Source organism: Bombina bombina, chromosome 1 (genome assembly GCF_027579735.1).
Source record: "Bombina bombina isolate aBomBom1 chromosome 1, aBomBom1.pri, whole genome shotgun sequence".
In the NCBI taxonomy this organism is placed as follows: domain Eukaryota; kingdom Metazoa; phylum Chordata; class Amphibia; order Anura; family Bombinatoridae; genus Bombina; species Bombina bombina.
The window spans coordinates 1,174,147,200-1,174,164,369 of record NC_069499.1 but is presented as its reverse complement, the minus strand read 5'-3'; the positions used below and the strand labels follow the sequence as shown (position 1 = coordinate 1,174,164,369).

The 17,170-nt window shown below is 40.5% G+C and overlaps 1 protein-coding gene across 7 annotated transcripts in view; it reads left to right on the top strand.

The window, feature by feature from the left end:
• SCN4A (sodium voltage-gated channel alpha subunit 4) overlaps nt 1-17,170 on the top strand; it is a 360,773-nt gene that overhangs the window by 171,190 nt on the left and 172,413 nt on the right. For all 7 annotated transcript variants that reach the window (XM_053699718.1, XM_053699730.1, XM_053699721.1 and 4 more), the window contains one exon: nt 3,234-3,446. In XM_053699718.1, the coding sequence (XP_053555693.1) occupies nt 3,234-3,446 (213 nt within the window). The remainder of the gene's footprint in view (nt 1-3,233; nt 3,447-17,170) is intronic.

The following is a 17,170-nucleotide window of genomic DNA, read 5'->3' as shown; positions in this document are numbered from 1 at the left end:
TCCAGGACATAGTTAGAGGATCTTTTTTTCAAAAGCTCTTGATTCCTCACACAAGGGTTACCTTTTTTAGGTTTCCAGATAGTTTGTGTCACTGTCTTTGTCTCTATCAGACAAGGGACAATTTTATTGGGGTCCGTCTGTCGGTACCTTTAGTCTCTATTATTTTCCTTCAGTTGTTATATATGCATAGAAGTTTTAGGTCTTATGGCCACAGCATTGGATTCAATTCCCTTTGCTCACTTTCAATAGAAAGAACCTTTCCAGTCTTTTATGCTGAATTATGGTGCAGGGATTCTAGGATTTCACATTTTAAATCTTCAAATCCTAATATTTATCTCTCTTGATTTGGTGGTTAAGATCACCATCATTTAGTTCTACAGGTCTCTTCGTTTCTTTCAACCTGGACCATGATCTCTACAGATGTGAGTCTTTTTGGTTGGGAGGCTGTCTGAGGATCTCTGTCAGCACAAGGGGTTTGGAAATCTCAGGAGGCGAGATTACCATTTGCTATTTTAGAACTCCGTGCATTCTCAGAGTTTTTCAGTTAGTTTCTTTTTGAAGAAGAGACGTTTATTGTTTTTCAGACAATATCACAACTATGGTGTATGTCAATCATCAGGGTAAGACTATCAGTCCTTAGGCTGTGACAGAAGTGTCTCGGATATTAACTTGGGCTAAATCCATCTCCTATCTAAATTCTGTGGTCTTTTTCCCAGGTATAGACATTTGGGAAGCGGATTATCTCTGATAAATCAAGCTTTACATCTGGGAGAATGGTCTCTTTACCCAGATATGTTTTTCAATTTTTCAGATGTGAGGACTTCCAGAAATAGATCTGTTGGCATCTCATCTAAACAAGGAACTTCCCAGGGGCCTATTCAGGTCCGGGGGATCCTCAGGCCGAAGTAGCTTATGCATTGACACTTCCTTGGAATTATAATTCTGCCTATATCTTTCCGCCTCTAGTTCTTCTTCCAAAAGTGATTTCTAAAATTCTAATGGAGCGTTCGTTTGTACTGCTGGTGGCTCCAGCATGGCCTCACAGGTTTTGGTATGTGGATCTCATTCGGATGGCCAGTTGCCAACCTTGGACACTTCCGTTTAAACCAGACCTTCTTTCTCAAGGACCATTTTTTCCATCAGGATCTCAAATCATTAAATTTGAAGGGATGGAGATTGAACGCTTGATTTTTAGTCATAGAGGTATCTCTGACTCATTGATTAATATTATGTTTCAGGCTCGTAAATCTGTCTCTAGAAAGATTTATTATTGAGTCTGGAAGACCTACTTTTCTTGGCATTCTTTTAAAATTCATAGAATTTTATTATTTTTTCAGGTTGGTTTGGATAAGGTTTTGTCTTCAGTTCTTTGATTTGACAAATCTCTACTCTTTCTGTTCTTTTTTCACAGAAAGATTGCTAATCATCCTGATATTCATTGTTTTGTACAGGCTTTGGTCCGTATCAAGCCTGTCATTAATTCAATCTCTCCTCTTTGGAGTCTCAATTTGGTGCTGAGGGCTTTACAGGCTCCTCCGTTTGAAACTATGCATTCTCTGAACATTAAATTACTTTCTTGGAAAAGTATAGTTCCTTTTGGTTATTTCTTCTGCTAGAAGAGTTTTTGAGTTATCTGCTCTTTTTTGTGAATATCCTTTTCTGATTTTTCATCAGGATAAGGCAGTGTTACTTCCTGATATTCATCATTTTGTTCAGGTTTTGATTCGTATCAAACCTGTCATTAAGCCAATGTCTCCTCCTTGGAGTCTTAATTTGGTTCTGAATGCTTTTCAGGCTCTTCTATTTAAGCATATGCTTGCTATGGACATTAATTACTTTCATGGAAAGTATTGTTCTTTTTGGACATCTCTTCAGCTAGAACAGTTTTTGAATTATCTGTTCTTTCTTGTGAATCTCTTTTTTCTGATTTTTTTCATCAGGATTAGGTGGTTTTTGCTATCCTCATTTCAATTCTTACCTAAAGTTGTAAATTCTAACAAACATTAGGGAGGAATTATTGCTTTCCTAAGACTTCTTTGGTGAGATTCTTAGTTTCTTTGGATATGGTAAGAGTTTTTTAAATTCTATGTTGAAGCTATTCAGATTTCAGATAGACTTCTAGTCTATTTTTTATCTTTTTTGGTTTTAGGAAGGTCAAAAGGCTTCTGCCATTTATTTGGCATCTTGCTTAAACTTTTGATTCATCATGCTTATTTGGAGTCGGGTGGATTCCCGCCTCGGAGGATTACGGCTCATTCTACTAAGTAAGTTTCTACTTCCTGGGCTTTTTAAGAATGAAGCTTCTGTTGATCAGATTTGCAAAGCAATGACTTGGTCTTCTTTGCATACTTTTACTATGTTCTACCATTTTGATGTTTTCTCTTCTTTAGAAGCAGTTTTGGTAGAATAGTACTTCAGGCAGCTGTTTCAGTTTGATTCTTCTGCTTATAATTTCAGTTTTTTTCATTATAAAAATTGAAACTTTTTTGATTTGGGTAGTGGATTAATTTTTCAGCGGAATTGGCTGTCTTTATTTTATCCCTCCCTCTCTAGTGACTCTTGCGTGGAAGTTCCACATCTTGGGTATTTGCTATCCCATACGTCACTAGCTCATGGACTCTTGCTAATTACATGAAAGAAAACATAATTTATGTAAGAACTTACCTGATAAATTCATTTCTTTCATATTAGCAAGAGTCCATGAGGCCCACCCTTTTTTGTGGTGGTTATGATTTTTTTGTAAAAAGCACAATTATTCCAATTCCTTATTTTTTTATGCTTTCGCTCCTTTCTTATCACCCCATTTCTTGGCTATTCGTTAAACTGAATTGTGGGTGTGGTGAGGGGTGTATTTATAGGCATTTTAAGGTTTGGGAAACTTTGCCTCTCCTGGTAGGAATGTATATCCCATACGTCACTAGCTCATGGACTCTTGCTAATATGAAAGAAATTAATTTATCAGGTAAGTTCTTACATAAATTATGTTTTTAAGCTGATTTTCTCATTTGCTGTAGGTTGATGCAGGGATACAAGATATTATAGTTCATCTAACCCTTTGCAAACAAATGACATGATTAGGCAATGATAAGTTTTACTATCCCCTTTAAACATTAGAAACTAGATACTCTTCGTTGGAGATAAACTATATGGTAAAATAATTACAAGAATGTGTATAATTCTTCTCCTGGTTGCTATATGACTCTGCCTTCTGACACACTCTTCTCTCTCTTTAGACGTTGCGTGCAGCTGGTAAGACCTACATGATTTTCTTTGTATTAGTGATATTTTTGGGATCTTTCTATCTCATCAATCTGATCCTTGCTGTGGTGGCCATGGCTTATGCTGAACAGAATGAAGCCACCATTCAGGAGGCCCTAGATAAAGAGAAGGAATTCCAAGATCTTCTGGAGCAGCTGAAGAAACACCAGGATGAGCAAGGCCGCAGGGTAAATATCTAACAGCAGCAGAAGTAATGCACAAGACCAGGACTTGCACTTCAGTAAGAGAAGCTGAGTAACAAAGTTAAAGAAGGATCACAAGCTTAGTATCTTTTATGCAACTGGACCATTTTCTGGGTAAAGCACAGTATCTTGACTTAAAATAAAACCAAGCCATAGTCTTATTGTCACAAATAAAAATGTACTCAGCATCTTTAACCTGGCATGGAGAATATTTGCTGCAGGGTCTATTAATCACAGCTTAAATGTACACGAAACCCCTCATTTTTCTTTCTTGATTTAGACAGAGCATGATGTTTTAAAAAAGTTTTTAATTTACTTCTACTATAAACTTAAAGGGACATGAAACCCAAATTTTTTCTTTCATGATTTAGAAAGAACATGCAATTTTAAACAACTTTCTAATTTACTTCTATTATCTAATTAACTTCATTCGCTTTATATCCTTTGCTGAAAAGCATATCTAGATAGGCTCAGTAGCTGCTAATTGGTGGCTGCACATAGATGCCTTGTGTGATTGGCTCACCCATATGCATTGCTATTTCTTCAGCAAAGGATATCTAAAGAATGAAGCAAATTAGATAATAGAAGTGAATTGGAATGTTGTTTAAAATTGTATTCTCTATCTGAATCATGAAAGAAAACCTTTGGGTTTAGTGTCCTTTAACTTTCTCCTTTTGGTATCCTTTGTTGAAAAGTAGGTAGTTAGGCTCAGGAGCATTAACATGTCATGCAACACTATATTGTAGCAGTTTTGTTATACATTTGGAAGAGCACTAGATGACAGCAGTGATTCATGTCATGTAGCACTCCAGATATGTGCACACTACCTACCTAGGTATGCTCTTCAAGCTGATAAAAGAACTAAATTTGAAACTTTTTTTTAATTAAATTGTATTCTCTGTCTGAATCACAGAAGAAATATTTTTGGATTTCAAGTCCCCTTAAGAGTCACTAGGGTCAATTTATTACATGCGGACATGATTCGCTGTAGCTGGATGCAGACAGCATACCCTGTTGGTATTTAACATTGCACAAGCATTTCTTGTGAAATGCTTGTGCAATGCCGCCCCCTGCACAAGGGATGTCAATCATCCCAATTGTTTTGGATCAGGATGATTGCAGTCTTGCGACCGTTGCTTCTTAAGTTTCCGGGAGTAGAAAGCCGCATCCCCTGGTTGTTAAATCTACCCCACTGTTTCCATTCTCTAAAAAATGGGACTGTCCCTCTGATTGGCGAGTTGCCTGCCATAGAAAGTAATGGAAACTTTTCTGGTAAGAGAGAAGTTATCAGGGAGCAAGAGGTGAATTTTTAAAATTAAATCAGATTACTCGGTTTTCTATGTAAAGTATATTACATTCAGCTCTGTTTTCATATATATGTGTTTTTTCTTTTAGGGAAATAATTGCTATATGTATTTTAACACAATTTCACCACCTTTCAGATATAGAAAGCTATGTTTATTGAATGCAGAGGCAGGGAAACTCATTTTACAATAAGGAAAAAGAAATTAGTTTTAATTTCATATTTAAAATATGAGTGTCACAGGTTGTTTTTTTCTTTCATGTAATTGGCAAGAGTCCATGAGCTAGTGACGTATGGGATATACAATCCTACCAGGAGGGGCAAAGTTTCCCAAACCTCAAAATGCCTATAAATACACCCCACACCACACCCACAATTCAGTTTTTACAAACCTTGCCTCCGATGGAGGTGGGGAAGTAAGTTTGTGCTTGATTTTCTACGTTGATATGCGCTGCTCAGCATTTTGAAGCCCAGTTCCTCTCAGAGTACAGTATATGTCAGAGGGATGTGAAGAGAGTATCACCTATTGAATTCTATGGTTTTCCTTGCGGGAAATCTTTTTCATAGGTTCTCTGTTGTCGGTCATAGAGATTAATCTCCTACCTCCCTTTTTCAGATCAACGATATACTCTCATATTCCATTACCTCTACTGATAACCGTTTCAGTACTGGTTTGGCTATCTGTTATATGTGGATGGGTGTCTTTCGGTAAGTATGTTTTCATTACTTAAGACACTCTCAGCTATGGTTTGGCACATTATGTATTACTATAAAGTTCTAAATATATCTATTGTACTTATATTTGCCATGAGTCAGGTTTATGTATATTTCCTTTTGCAGGAATATTTGGGAAAAAACATACGGCTAGATTACGAGTTGTGTGTTAGGCTGAAAAAGCAGCGTCAAGAGGTCCTAACGCTGCATTTTTATGCCCCCTGATATTACGAGTCTTAAAGGTTTAGGGTCACCGCACACTTCTTTGGCCTTGCCGCAAAACGACTTACGTAAACTTTGTAAAGTCTTTTTTCTATGGGACTTCCATAGTGCCGGTATTACGAGTCTGTCCTGGGAGGCCAAAAAAACGCATTTAAAAGTCAGTAGTTAAGAGTTTTATGGTACAACGCCGTAGCATAAAACTCATAACTAAAGTGCTAAAAAGTACACTAACACCCATAAACTACCTATTAACCCCTAAACTGAGGCCCTCCCGCATCGCAAACACTATAATAAATTTTTAACCCCTAATCTGCCGCTCCGGGCACCGCCGCCACCTACATTATATTTATGAACCCCTAATCTGCTGCCTCCAACATCGCCGACACCTACATTATATTTATTATCCCATTATCTGCCACCCCCAATGTCGCCGCCACCTACCTACACTTATTAACCCCTAATCTGCCGTCCCCAATGTCGCCGCCACTATAATAAACATATTAACCCCTAAACTGCCGCACTCCCGCCTCACAAACATTAGTGAAATATTATTAACCCCTAATCTGCCATCCCTAAGATCGACGCCACCTACCTACATTTATTAACCCCTAATCTGCCGCCCCCAACGTCGCCGCCACTATACTAAATGTATTAACCCCTAAATCTAAGTCTAACCCTAACCCTAACACCCCCTAACTTAAATATAATTTAAATAAGTCTACATAAAAATTACTATTGTTAACTAAATTATTCCTATTTAAAACTAAATACTTACCTATAAAATAAACCCTATGCTAGCTACAATATAACTAATAGTTAAATTGTATCTAGTTTAGGATTTATTATTATTTTACAGGCAAGTTTGTATTTATTTTAACTAGGTACAATAGTTATTAAATTAACTATTTAATAACTACCTAGCTAAAATAAATACAAAAGTACCTGTAAAATAAAACCTAACCTAAGTTACACTAACACCTAACACTACACTATAATTAAATAAATTAACTAAATTAACAATTAAATAAATTAAATACAATTAGCTAAAGTACAAAAACAAACAAACACTAAATTACAGAAAATAATAAACAAATTGCAAGATATTTAAACTAATTACACCTAATCTAATAGCCCTATCAAAATAACCCCCCCAATAAAAAAAACCCTAGCCTAAACTAAACTACCAATAGCCCTGTAAAAAAAAATTCAAACAACCCCCCCAACAGTAAACCCACCACCCACACAACCAACCCCCCAAATAACATACTAACTAAAAAAATCTAAGCTCCCCATTGCCCTAAAAAGGGCATTTGGATGGGCATTGCCCTTAAAAGAGCAATTAGCTCTTTTGCAAGCCCAAAGTCCCTAACCTAAAAATAAAACCCACCCAATACACCCTTATAAAAACCTAACACTAATCCCCTGAAGATCGATTTACCGGGAGAAGTCTTCATCCAAGCCGGGCCGAAGTCCTCAACGAAGCCGGGAGAAGTCTTCATCCAAGCTGAGCGAAGTGGTCCTCCAGATGGGCAGAAGTCTTCATCCAGACGGCATCTTCTATCTTTATCCATCCGACGCAGAGCGGCTCCATCTTCAAGACATCCAGCGCAGAGCATCCTCTTCAATCGACGTCTTCTTACTAAATGATGTTTCATTTAAGTGAAGTCATCCAAGATGGCGTCACTTAGATTCTGATTGGCTGATAGAATTCTATCAGACAATCGGAATTAAGGTAGAAAAAATCCTATTGGCTGATGCAATCAGCCAATAGGATTGCGCTTGCATTCTATTGGCTGTTCCAATCAGCCAATAGAATGCGAGCTCAATCCTATTGGCTGATTGCATCAGCCAATAGGATTGAACTTCAATCCTATTTGCTGATTGCATTAGCCAATAGGATTTTTTCTACCTTAATTCCGATTGGCTGATAGAATTCTATCATCCAATCGGAATCTAAGGGATGCCATCTTGGATGACGTCACTTAACGGAACTGTTTTTTAGTAAGAAGACGTCGATTGAAGAGGATGCTCCGCGCCGGATTTCTTGAAGATGGACCCGCTCCGCGCTGGATGGATGAAGATAGAAGATGCTGTCTGGATGAAGACTTCTGCCCGTCTGGAGGACCACTTCACTTGGCTTGGATGAAGACTTCTCCCGGCTTCGTTGAGGACTTCGGCCCGGCTTGGATGAAGACTTCTCCCAGTAAGTCGATCTTCAGGGGGTTACTGTTAGGTTTTTTTAAGGGTATATTGGGTGGGTTTTATTTTTAGGTTTGGGACTTTGGGCTTGCAAAAAGCTAACTGCCCTTTTAAGGGCAATGCCCATCCAAATGCCCTTTTTAGGGCAATGGGGAGCTTAGGTTTTTTTAGTTAGTATTTTATTTGGGGGGTTGGTTGTGTGGGTGGTGGGTTTTACTGTTGGTTGGTTGTTTGTATTTTTTTTTTCAGGTAAGAGAGCTGATTACTTTGGGGCAATGCCCCGCAAAAGGCCCTTTTAAGGGCTATTGGTAGTTTAGTTTAGGCTAAGGTTTTTTTTGGGGGGGGCTTTTTTTATTTTGATAGGGCTCTTAGATTTCTCAGATTAGGTGTCATTAGTTTAACGATCTGTAATTTGTTTATTATTTTCTGTAATTTAGTGGGGTGTTTTTTTTTGTACTTTAGCTAATTTAATTTAATTTATTTAATTGTTGTTAATTTAGTTTATTTAATTATAGTGTAGTGTTAGGTGTTAGTGTAACTTAGGTTAGGGTTTATCTTACAGGTACTTTTGTATTTATTTTAGCTAGGTAGTTATTAAATAGTTAATAAAATTTTAATAACTATTGTACCTAGTTAAAATAAATAGAACTTGCCTGTAAAATAAAAATAAAGCCTAAGCTAGCTACAATGTAACTATTAGTTATATTGTAGCTATTTTAGGGTTTATTTTACAGGTAAGTATTTAGTTTTAAATAGGAATAATTTATTTAATGATAGGAATTTTATTTAGACTTATTTAAATTATATTTAAGTTAGGGGGTGTTAGGGTTAGACTTAGATTTAGGGGTTAATAACTTTAATATAGTGGCGGCGACGTTGGGGGTGGCAGATGTACATAAATAATGTACATGATATCCCTGGGAATATAAAATATTTTATTGCTGATGAAATTCAGAAGGCTTTGTCTGCTATCCTGCCTTCTAATAAATGTAAAAGGTCTTTTAAAACTTCTCATAAAGTTGTTGAAATTTCAAATGACCGACAACATACTGAATTATCCTCCTCGGATGAGGATATATCTGATTCAGAAGATCCTTCCTCAGATCTTGACGCTAACAAATCTACTTATTTATTTAAAATGGAGTATATTCGTTCCTTGTTAAAAGAGGTGTTGATTACGTTGGATATTGAGGAAACTAGTCCTCTTGATACTAAAACTAATAAATGTTTAAATTCTGTTTATAAACCTCCTGTGGTTACTCCAGAGGGTTTTCCAGTTCCTGATGCTATTTCTGATATGATTTCTAAGGAATGGAATAAGCCTGGTACTTCTTTCATTCCTTTTTTAAGGTTTAAAAAATTGTATCCTTTGCCAGCAGTTAGATTGGAGTTTTGGGAAAAGATCACCAAAGTTGATGGGGCTATTTCTACTCTTGCCAAATGTACTACTATTCATATGGAAGATAGTACTTCCTTTAAGGACCCTTTAGATAGGAAACTTGAATCTTATCTAAGGAAAGATTATTTATATTCTGGCTATCTTCTCAGGCCTGCAATTTCTTTGGCTGATGTTGCAGCTGCATCAACTTTTTGGTTGGAAAGTTTAGCGCAACAGAAAATGGATCCTGATTTGTCTAGCATGGTTCACTTGCTTCAACATGCTAATCATTTTATCTGTTATGCCATTTTTGATATCATCAATTGCTATTTTAGCTAGAAGAGCTTTGTGGCTCAAATATTGGAATGCTGACATGGTATCTAAGTCTAGATTACAATCTTTTTCTTTCCAAGGTAATAATTTATTTGGTTCTCAGTTGGATTCGATTATTTCAACTGTCACTGGGGGGAAGGGAGTTTTTTTGCCTCAGGATAAAAGACCTAAGGGTAAATCTAAAGCTTTTAACTGTTTTCGTTCCTTTCGACAAAATAAGGAACAGAAACCCAATCCTTCCCCCAAAGAATCTGGTTCCAATTGGAAACCTTCTTCAAGTTGGAGTAAATCCAAGCCGTTTATGAAACCAAAGCCAGCCCCAAGTCTGCATGAAGTTGTGGCCCTCATTCCAGCTCAGCTGGTAGGAGGCAGATTAAGATTCTTCCAAAGCATTAGGGCAGATTCTGTCCAAAATCAATGGATTCAGAGTATTGTCTCTCAAGGGTACCGAATAAGATTCAGAGTAAGACCTCCCGTGAGAAGATTTTTTTTCTCACGCTTTCCAGCAAATCCAGTAAAGGCTCAGGCTTTTCTGAAATGTGTTTCAGACCTGGAGCTTTCAGGGGTAATCAAACCAGTTCCGTTTCAGGAACAGGATCTGGGGTTTTATTCAAATCTATTCATTGTCCCAAAGAAAGAAAATTAATTCAGGCCAGTTCTGGATCTGAAAATTTTGAATCATTTTGTAAGTGTGCAACTTTTAAAATGGTGACTATAAGGACTATTCTGCCTTTTGTTCAGCAAGGGCATTATATGTCCACGATAGACTTACAGGATGCATATCTTCATATTCCCATTCATCCAGACCACTATCAGTTTCTGAGATTCTATTTTCTAGACAATCTTTTCAAAGGTTCTCGGTGCCCTACTTTCTGTAATCAGAGAACGGGGTATTGCGGTGTTTCCTTATTTGGACAATATCTTGGTAATAGCTCAGTCTTTACATTCTGCAGAATCTCACACAAATCAACTAGTGTTGTTTCTTCAAAGACATGGTTGGAGGATCAATTTACCAAAATGTTCCTTGATTCCTCAGACAAGGGTCACCTTTTTATGTTTCCAGATAGATTCAGTGTCCATGACATGAATCAATGGTGCGAGGATTATACAAAGATATCACAATTAATATCCTTAAATCCCAATGTTCTTTGACTTGTTGGTTAGATCACCATCGTATAGTTCAAGGGGCCTCTTTTATTCGTCCAACCTGGACTGTGATCACAACAGATGCAAGTCTTTCAGTTTGGGTAGCTGTATCGGGGTCTCTGACAGCACAAGGGGTTTGGAAATCTCATGAGGCGAGGTTACCAATCAATATTTTAGAACTCTGTGCTATTTTCAGGGCTCTTCAGGTTTGGCTTCTGTTGAAGAGAGAACCGTTCATTTGTTTTCAGACAGACAATACCACAACTGTGGCATATGTCAATCATCAGGGTGGACTCACAGTCCCCAAGTTATGAGAGAAGTATCTTGGATACTTTCTTTGGTGGAATCCAACTCCTGTCTAATTTATGCGGTTCATATCCTAAATGTAGACAATTGGGAAGTGGATTATCTCAGCCGTCAGACTTCACATCCGGGGGAGTGGTCGCTCTATCCAGATGTGTTTTCTCAGATTGTTCAGATATGGGGTCTTCCAGAAAAAGATCTGATGGCTTGCCATCTAAACAAGAAACTTCCCAGGTACCTGTCCAGGTTCAGGGATCCTCAGGCGGAGGCGGTGGATGCGCTAGCAGTTCCTTGGTGTTACCAACCTGCTTATATCTTCCCGCCTCTAGTTCTTCTTCCAAGAGTGCTCTCCAAGATCATCATGGAACAATTGTTTGTGTTGCTGGTAGCTCCAGCATGGTCTCACAGGTTTTGGTGTGCGGATCTTGTTTGGATGTACATTTGCCAACCTTGGCCACTTCCTTTAAGACCAGACCTTCTTTCTCAAGCTCCGTTTTTCCATCATGATCTCAAATCAATAAATTTGAAGGTATGGAAATTGAAAGCCTAGTGCTTAGTCATAGAGGTTTCTCTGACTCAGTGATTAATACTATATTACAGGCTCATAAATCTGTTTCTAGGAAGATTTATTATGGAGTTTGGAAGACTTATATTACATGGTGTAACTCATAAATTCTCCTGGCATTCTTTTAGAATTCCTAGAATTTTACAGATTCTTAAGGATGGTTTGGATAAAGGTTTGTCTGCAAGTTCCTTGAAGGGTCAAATCTCTGCTCTGTTTTATTTCACAGAAAGATTGCTAAGCTTCCTTATATTCACTGTTTTGTACAGGCTTTGGTCCGTATCAAGTCTGTTATTAAATCAATCTCTCCTCCTTGGAGTCTTAATTTGGTTTTGAAGGCTTTACAGGCTCCTTCGTTTGAGCCTATGCATTCCTTGGACTTTAAACTACTTTCTTGGAAAGTGTTGTTCCTTTTGGCCATCTCTTCTGCTAGAAGAGTTTCCGAATTATCTGTTCTTTCTTGTGAATCTCCTGTTCTGATTTTCCATCAGGATAATGCAGTTTTGCGGACTTCATTTAAATTTCTACCTAAGGTTGTGAATTCTAAACAACATTAATAGAGAAATTGTTGTTCCTTCTGTTTTCTCAGGCTTATTTGGAGTCAGGTCAGGCCCCGCCTCAGAGAATTACAGCTCATTCTACTAGATCAGTCTCCACTTCGTGGGCTTTTAAGAATGAAGCTTCAGTTGATCAGATTAGCAACTTGGTCTTCTTTGCATACATTTACTAAATTCTACCGTTTTGATGTATTTGCTTCTTTGGAAGCAGTTTTTGGTAGAAAAGTTTTTCAGGCAGCTGTTTCAGTTTGATTCCTCTGCTTATGTTTAAGTTTTTTTCTTGTCATTATGAGAATAAATTTATATTTTGGGTTGTGGATTATTTATTTTCAGTGGAAAATGGCTGTTATTATTTTATCCCGCCCTCTCTAGTGACTCTTCTGTGGAGTTCCACATCTTGGGTATTTCTATCCCATACGTCACTAGCTCATGGACTCTTGCCAATTACATGAAAGAAAACATAATTTATGTAAGAACTTACCTGATAAATTAATTTCTTTCATATTGGTAAGAGTCCATGAGATCCACCCTTTCTATGGTGGTGATGTTTTTTTGTATAAAGCACAATTATTTCAAATTCCTTTTTTTTTTAATGCTTTTTACTCCTTTCTTTATCACCCCACTACTTGGCTATTCATTAAACTGAATTGTGGGTGTGGTGAGATGTATTTATAGGCATTTTGAGGTTTGGGAAATTTTGCCCCTCCTGGTAGGATTGATGATCCCATACGTCACTAACTCATGGACTCTTGCCAATATGAAATTAATTTATCAGGTAAGTTCTTACATAAATTATGTTTTTTAACACCTCTTTGCAAGGTAAAACAGAAGCTCCCAAGCCCAAAGAGCTATAGATAATGTATATTTATATGTAAAGAAAGTTTTCTTTCTTATTTTTCCTCAGTTTGAGCTTTCCTTGCTTCTGTTCAGCTATAGCTTTGAATGCTTATTAGTGTAATCATTCCGAGCAGCCTAGGCAGTCAGATAGTGTCATTACTTCTCGCTGTAGTAATGTACAAGACTCATTTGACCTTTCATATAACTGTAATCTGAGTTAAAGCTACTCATATTTAAACTTGCACAACTTGTAAAAAGAGCCAAGACAGCACTGAAGAAAATCCCAAGCATGAAGTACAGCACAAAACCATTCCTTGATTATCAATTTTTCAGACAGGTTATTTCCCTATATTAAATATCACATTATAATTCTACTAGTCCTAAAGCTCGTGTACACGGGCCAATTTTTGCAGTACAGCAGTCCCACCTTTTGCTCTTTCTCTCCTCCCTCTCTTTTGATCTCTCTCGCCCCCTTTTTTTCGCTCTCTCTCTCTTCCTCTCTTTTGATCTCTCTCTCTCCCCCCTCTCTTTTGCTCTCTTTCTCCCCTCTCTCTGTTGCTCTCTCTCTCCACACTCTCTTTTGCGCTCTCTCTCCCGCTCTCTTTTGCACTCTCTCTCTTTCCACCTCTTTTTTGCTCTCTCTCTCCCCCACTCTTTTGCTCTCTCTCTCCCCCCACTCTTTTGCTCTCTCTCTCCCCCCTCTCTATCTCTCTCCCCCCTCTCTTTTGCTTTCTATCTCTCCTCCCTCTCTTTTGCTCTCTCTTTCCCCCCTCTCATTTGCTCTCTCTCCCTCCCCCCTCTCTTTTGCTTTCTCTCTCCCTCCCCCTCTCTTTTTCCCTCGCTCTCTTCCCCTTCTCTTTTGCTCTCTCTCTGCCTCCTCTCTCTTCCCCTTCACTCTCTCTCTCCCCTCTCATTTGCTCTCTCTCCCCCCTCTCTTTTGCTCTCTCCTCCCTCTCATTTGCTCTCTCTCCCTCCCCCTCTCTTTTTCTCTCGCTCTCTTCCCCCTCTCTTTTTGCTCTCTCTGCCCCCTCTCTCTCTCCCCCTTCTCTCTCTCTCCCCCTCTTTCTCTCTCCCCTCTCATTTGCTCTCTCCCCCCTCTCTTTTGCTTTCTCTCCTCCCTCTCATATGCTCTCTCTCCCTCCCCCCTCTCTTTTTCTCTCGCTCTCTTCCCCCTCTCTTTTGCTTTCTCTACCTTTCTCTTTTGCTCTCTCTCTCCCCCCTTCTCTTTTGCTCCCTCTCTCTCTCCCCCCTCTCTCTCTCTCCCTCTATTTTGCTCTCTCTCTCACTCTATTTTTCTCTCTCTCTCCCCCCTCTCTTTTGCTCTCTCTCCCCCCTCTCTAGCTCTCTCTCCCCCCTCTGTTTGGTTTTCTCTCTCTTCCCCCCTCTCTTGCACTCTCTCTTCTCCCTCTCTTTTGCGGTCTCTCTCTCCCCACCTATTTTGCTCTATCGCTCTCCCCCCTCTCTTTTGCTCTCTTTCTCCCCCCTCTATTTTGTTCTCTCTCCCTCCCTCTCTTTTGCTATCTCTCCCCTCTCTTTTGCTCTTTCTCTCTCTCTCTCTATCCTCCTTCTCTTTTGCTCTCTCCCTCTCTCTTTTGCACTCTCTCCCTCCCCCCTCTCTTTTTGCTCTCTCTCCCTCCCTCTCTTTTGCTATCTCTCCCCCATCTCTTTTGCTCTCTCTCTCTCTCTCTCTCTCTTCCCCCTCTATTTTGCTCTATCGCTCTATCCTCCCTCTCTTTTGCTCTCTCCCTCTCTCTTTGCGCTCTCTCTCTCCCCCTCTCTATTTGCTCTCTCTCCCTCTCTCTATTGCTCTCTGTCCCCCTCTCTTTTGCTCTTTCTCTACCTCTCTTTTGCTCTCTCTCTTCCCTCTCTCTTTTTCTCTCTCTCTCCCCCACCTATTTTGCTCTATCTTTCTCCCCCTCTCTTTTGCTCTCTCCCACCCCTATTTTGCTCTCTCTCCCTCCCTCTCTTTTGCTATCTCTCCCCCCTCTCTTTTGCTCTCTCTCTCCATCCTCTCTTTTGCTCTTTCTCTCCCCCTATATTTTGCTCTCTCTCTCTCTCTCTCTCTCTCTCTCTCTCTCTCTCTCTGCCCCCTCTCTCTTTCTCCCCCTTCTCACCCCTCCCTCTTTCTTTCTCCCCCCCTCTCTCTCTCTCTCTCTCTCTCTCTCTCTCTCTCTCTCTCTCTCTCTCTCTCTCTCTCTCTCTCTCTCTCTCTCTCTCTCTCTCCCTCTTTCTCTCTCCTCTCTCATTTGCTCTCTCCCCCCCTCTATTTTGCTCTCTCTCCTCCCTCTCATTTGCTCTCTCTCCCTCCCCCCTCTCTTTTGCCTTTTCTCTCTCCCCCCCTCTCTTTTTCTCTTGCTCTCTTACCCTTCTCTTTTGCTCACTCTCTCTCTGCCCCCTCTCTCTCTCCCCCCCTCTCTCTCTCTCTCTCTCTTTCTCCCCTCTCATTTATTATCTCTCCCCCCACTCTTTTGCTCTCTCTCCTCCCTCTCATTTGCTCTCTCTCCCTCCCCATCTCTTTTTCTCTTGCTCTCTTCCCCCTCTCATTTGCTCTCTCTCCCCCTCTCTTTTGCTCTCTCTCCTCCCTCTCATTTGCTTTCTCTCTCCCTCCCCCCTCACTTTTTCTCTCGCTCTCTTCCCCTTCTCTTTTGCTCTCTCTCTGTCCCCCCTTCTCTCTCTCTCCCCCTTTTCTCTTTCCCCTCTCATTTGCTTTCTCCCCCTCTCTTTTGCTTTCTCTACCCCTCTCTTTTGCTCTCTCTCTCCCCCCCTTCTCTTTTGCTCCCTCTCTCTCTCACCCTCTCTTTTGCTCTCTCTCTCCACCTCTCTCTTGCGCTCTCTCTCCCCCTCTCTTTTTTGCTCTCTCTCCCCCCCCTCTAGCTCTCTCCCCCCCCCCCTCTGTTTGATCTCTCTCTTCCCCTTCTCTTTTGCGCTCTCTCTCTCCCCTTCTCTTTTGCGCTCTCTGTCTCCCCCACCTATTTTGCTATATATCTCTCCACCTCTCTTTTGCTCTCTCTCTCCCCCCTCTATTTTGCTCTCTCTCCCTCCCTCTCTTTTGCTATCTCTCCCCCCTCTCTTTTGCCCCTCTCTCTCTTCCCCCCTCTATTTTGCTCTCTCTCTATCCTCCCTCTCTTTTGCTCTCTCCCTCTCTCTTTTGCACTCTCTCTCTCCCCCTCTCTTTTTGCTCTCTCTCCCCCCTTTCTTTTGCTCTCTCTCTCCCCCTATATTTTGCTCTCTCTCTCCATCATCTATTTTGCTCCTTCTCTGCCCCCTCTCTCTTTCTCCCCCTTCTCACTCTCCCCCCTCTTTCTTTCTCCCCCTTCTCTCTCTCTCTCTCTCTCTCTCCCTCTTTCTCTCTCCTCTCTCATTTGCTCTCTCCCCCCCTCTATTTTGCTCTCTCTCCTCCCTCTCATTTGCTCTCTCTCCCTCCCCCCTCTCTTTTGCTTTTTCTCTCTCCCCCCCCTCTCTTTTTCTCTTGCTCTCTTACCCTTCTCTTTTGCTCACTCTCTCTCTGCCCCCTCTCTCTCTCCCCCCCCTCTCTCTCTCTCTCTCTCTCTTTCTCTCTCCCCCTCGTTCTCTCTCCCCTCTCATTTACTATCTCTCCCCCCACTCTTTTGCTCTCTCTCCTCCCTCTCATTTGCTCTCTCTCCCTCCCCCTCTCTTTTTCTCTTGCTCTCTTCCCCCTCTCTTTTGCTCTCTCTCCCCCTCTCTTTTGCTCTCTCTCTCCCCCTTCTCTTTTGCTCCCTCTCTCTCCTCCCTCTCTTTTGCTCTCTCTCTCTTCCCCTCTCTTTTGCTCTCTCTCCCTCCTCTCTTTTACTCTCTCTCTCCCCCTCTCTTTTGCTCTCTCTCTCCCCCTCTCTTTTGCCCTCTCTCCTCCTCCCCTTTTGCTCTCTCTCCACCCCTCTCTTTTGCTTTCTCCCCTCTCTTTTGCTCTCTCTCCCCTCTCTGTTGATTTCTCTCTCTCCTCTCTTTTGCTCTCTCTCCCTCTCCTTTGCTCTCTTTCTCCCCACTCTCTGTTGCTCTCTCTCTCCCCACTCTCTTTTGTGCTCTCTCTCCCGCTCTCATTTGCACTCTCTCTCTTTCCCCCTCTCTTTTGCTTTCTCTCTCCCCCTCTCTTTTTCTCTCTCTCCCTCCTTTCTTTTGCTCTTTCTCTCCCCCCCC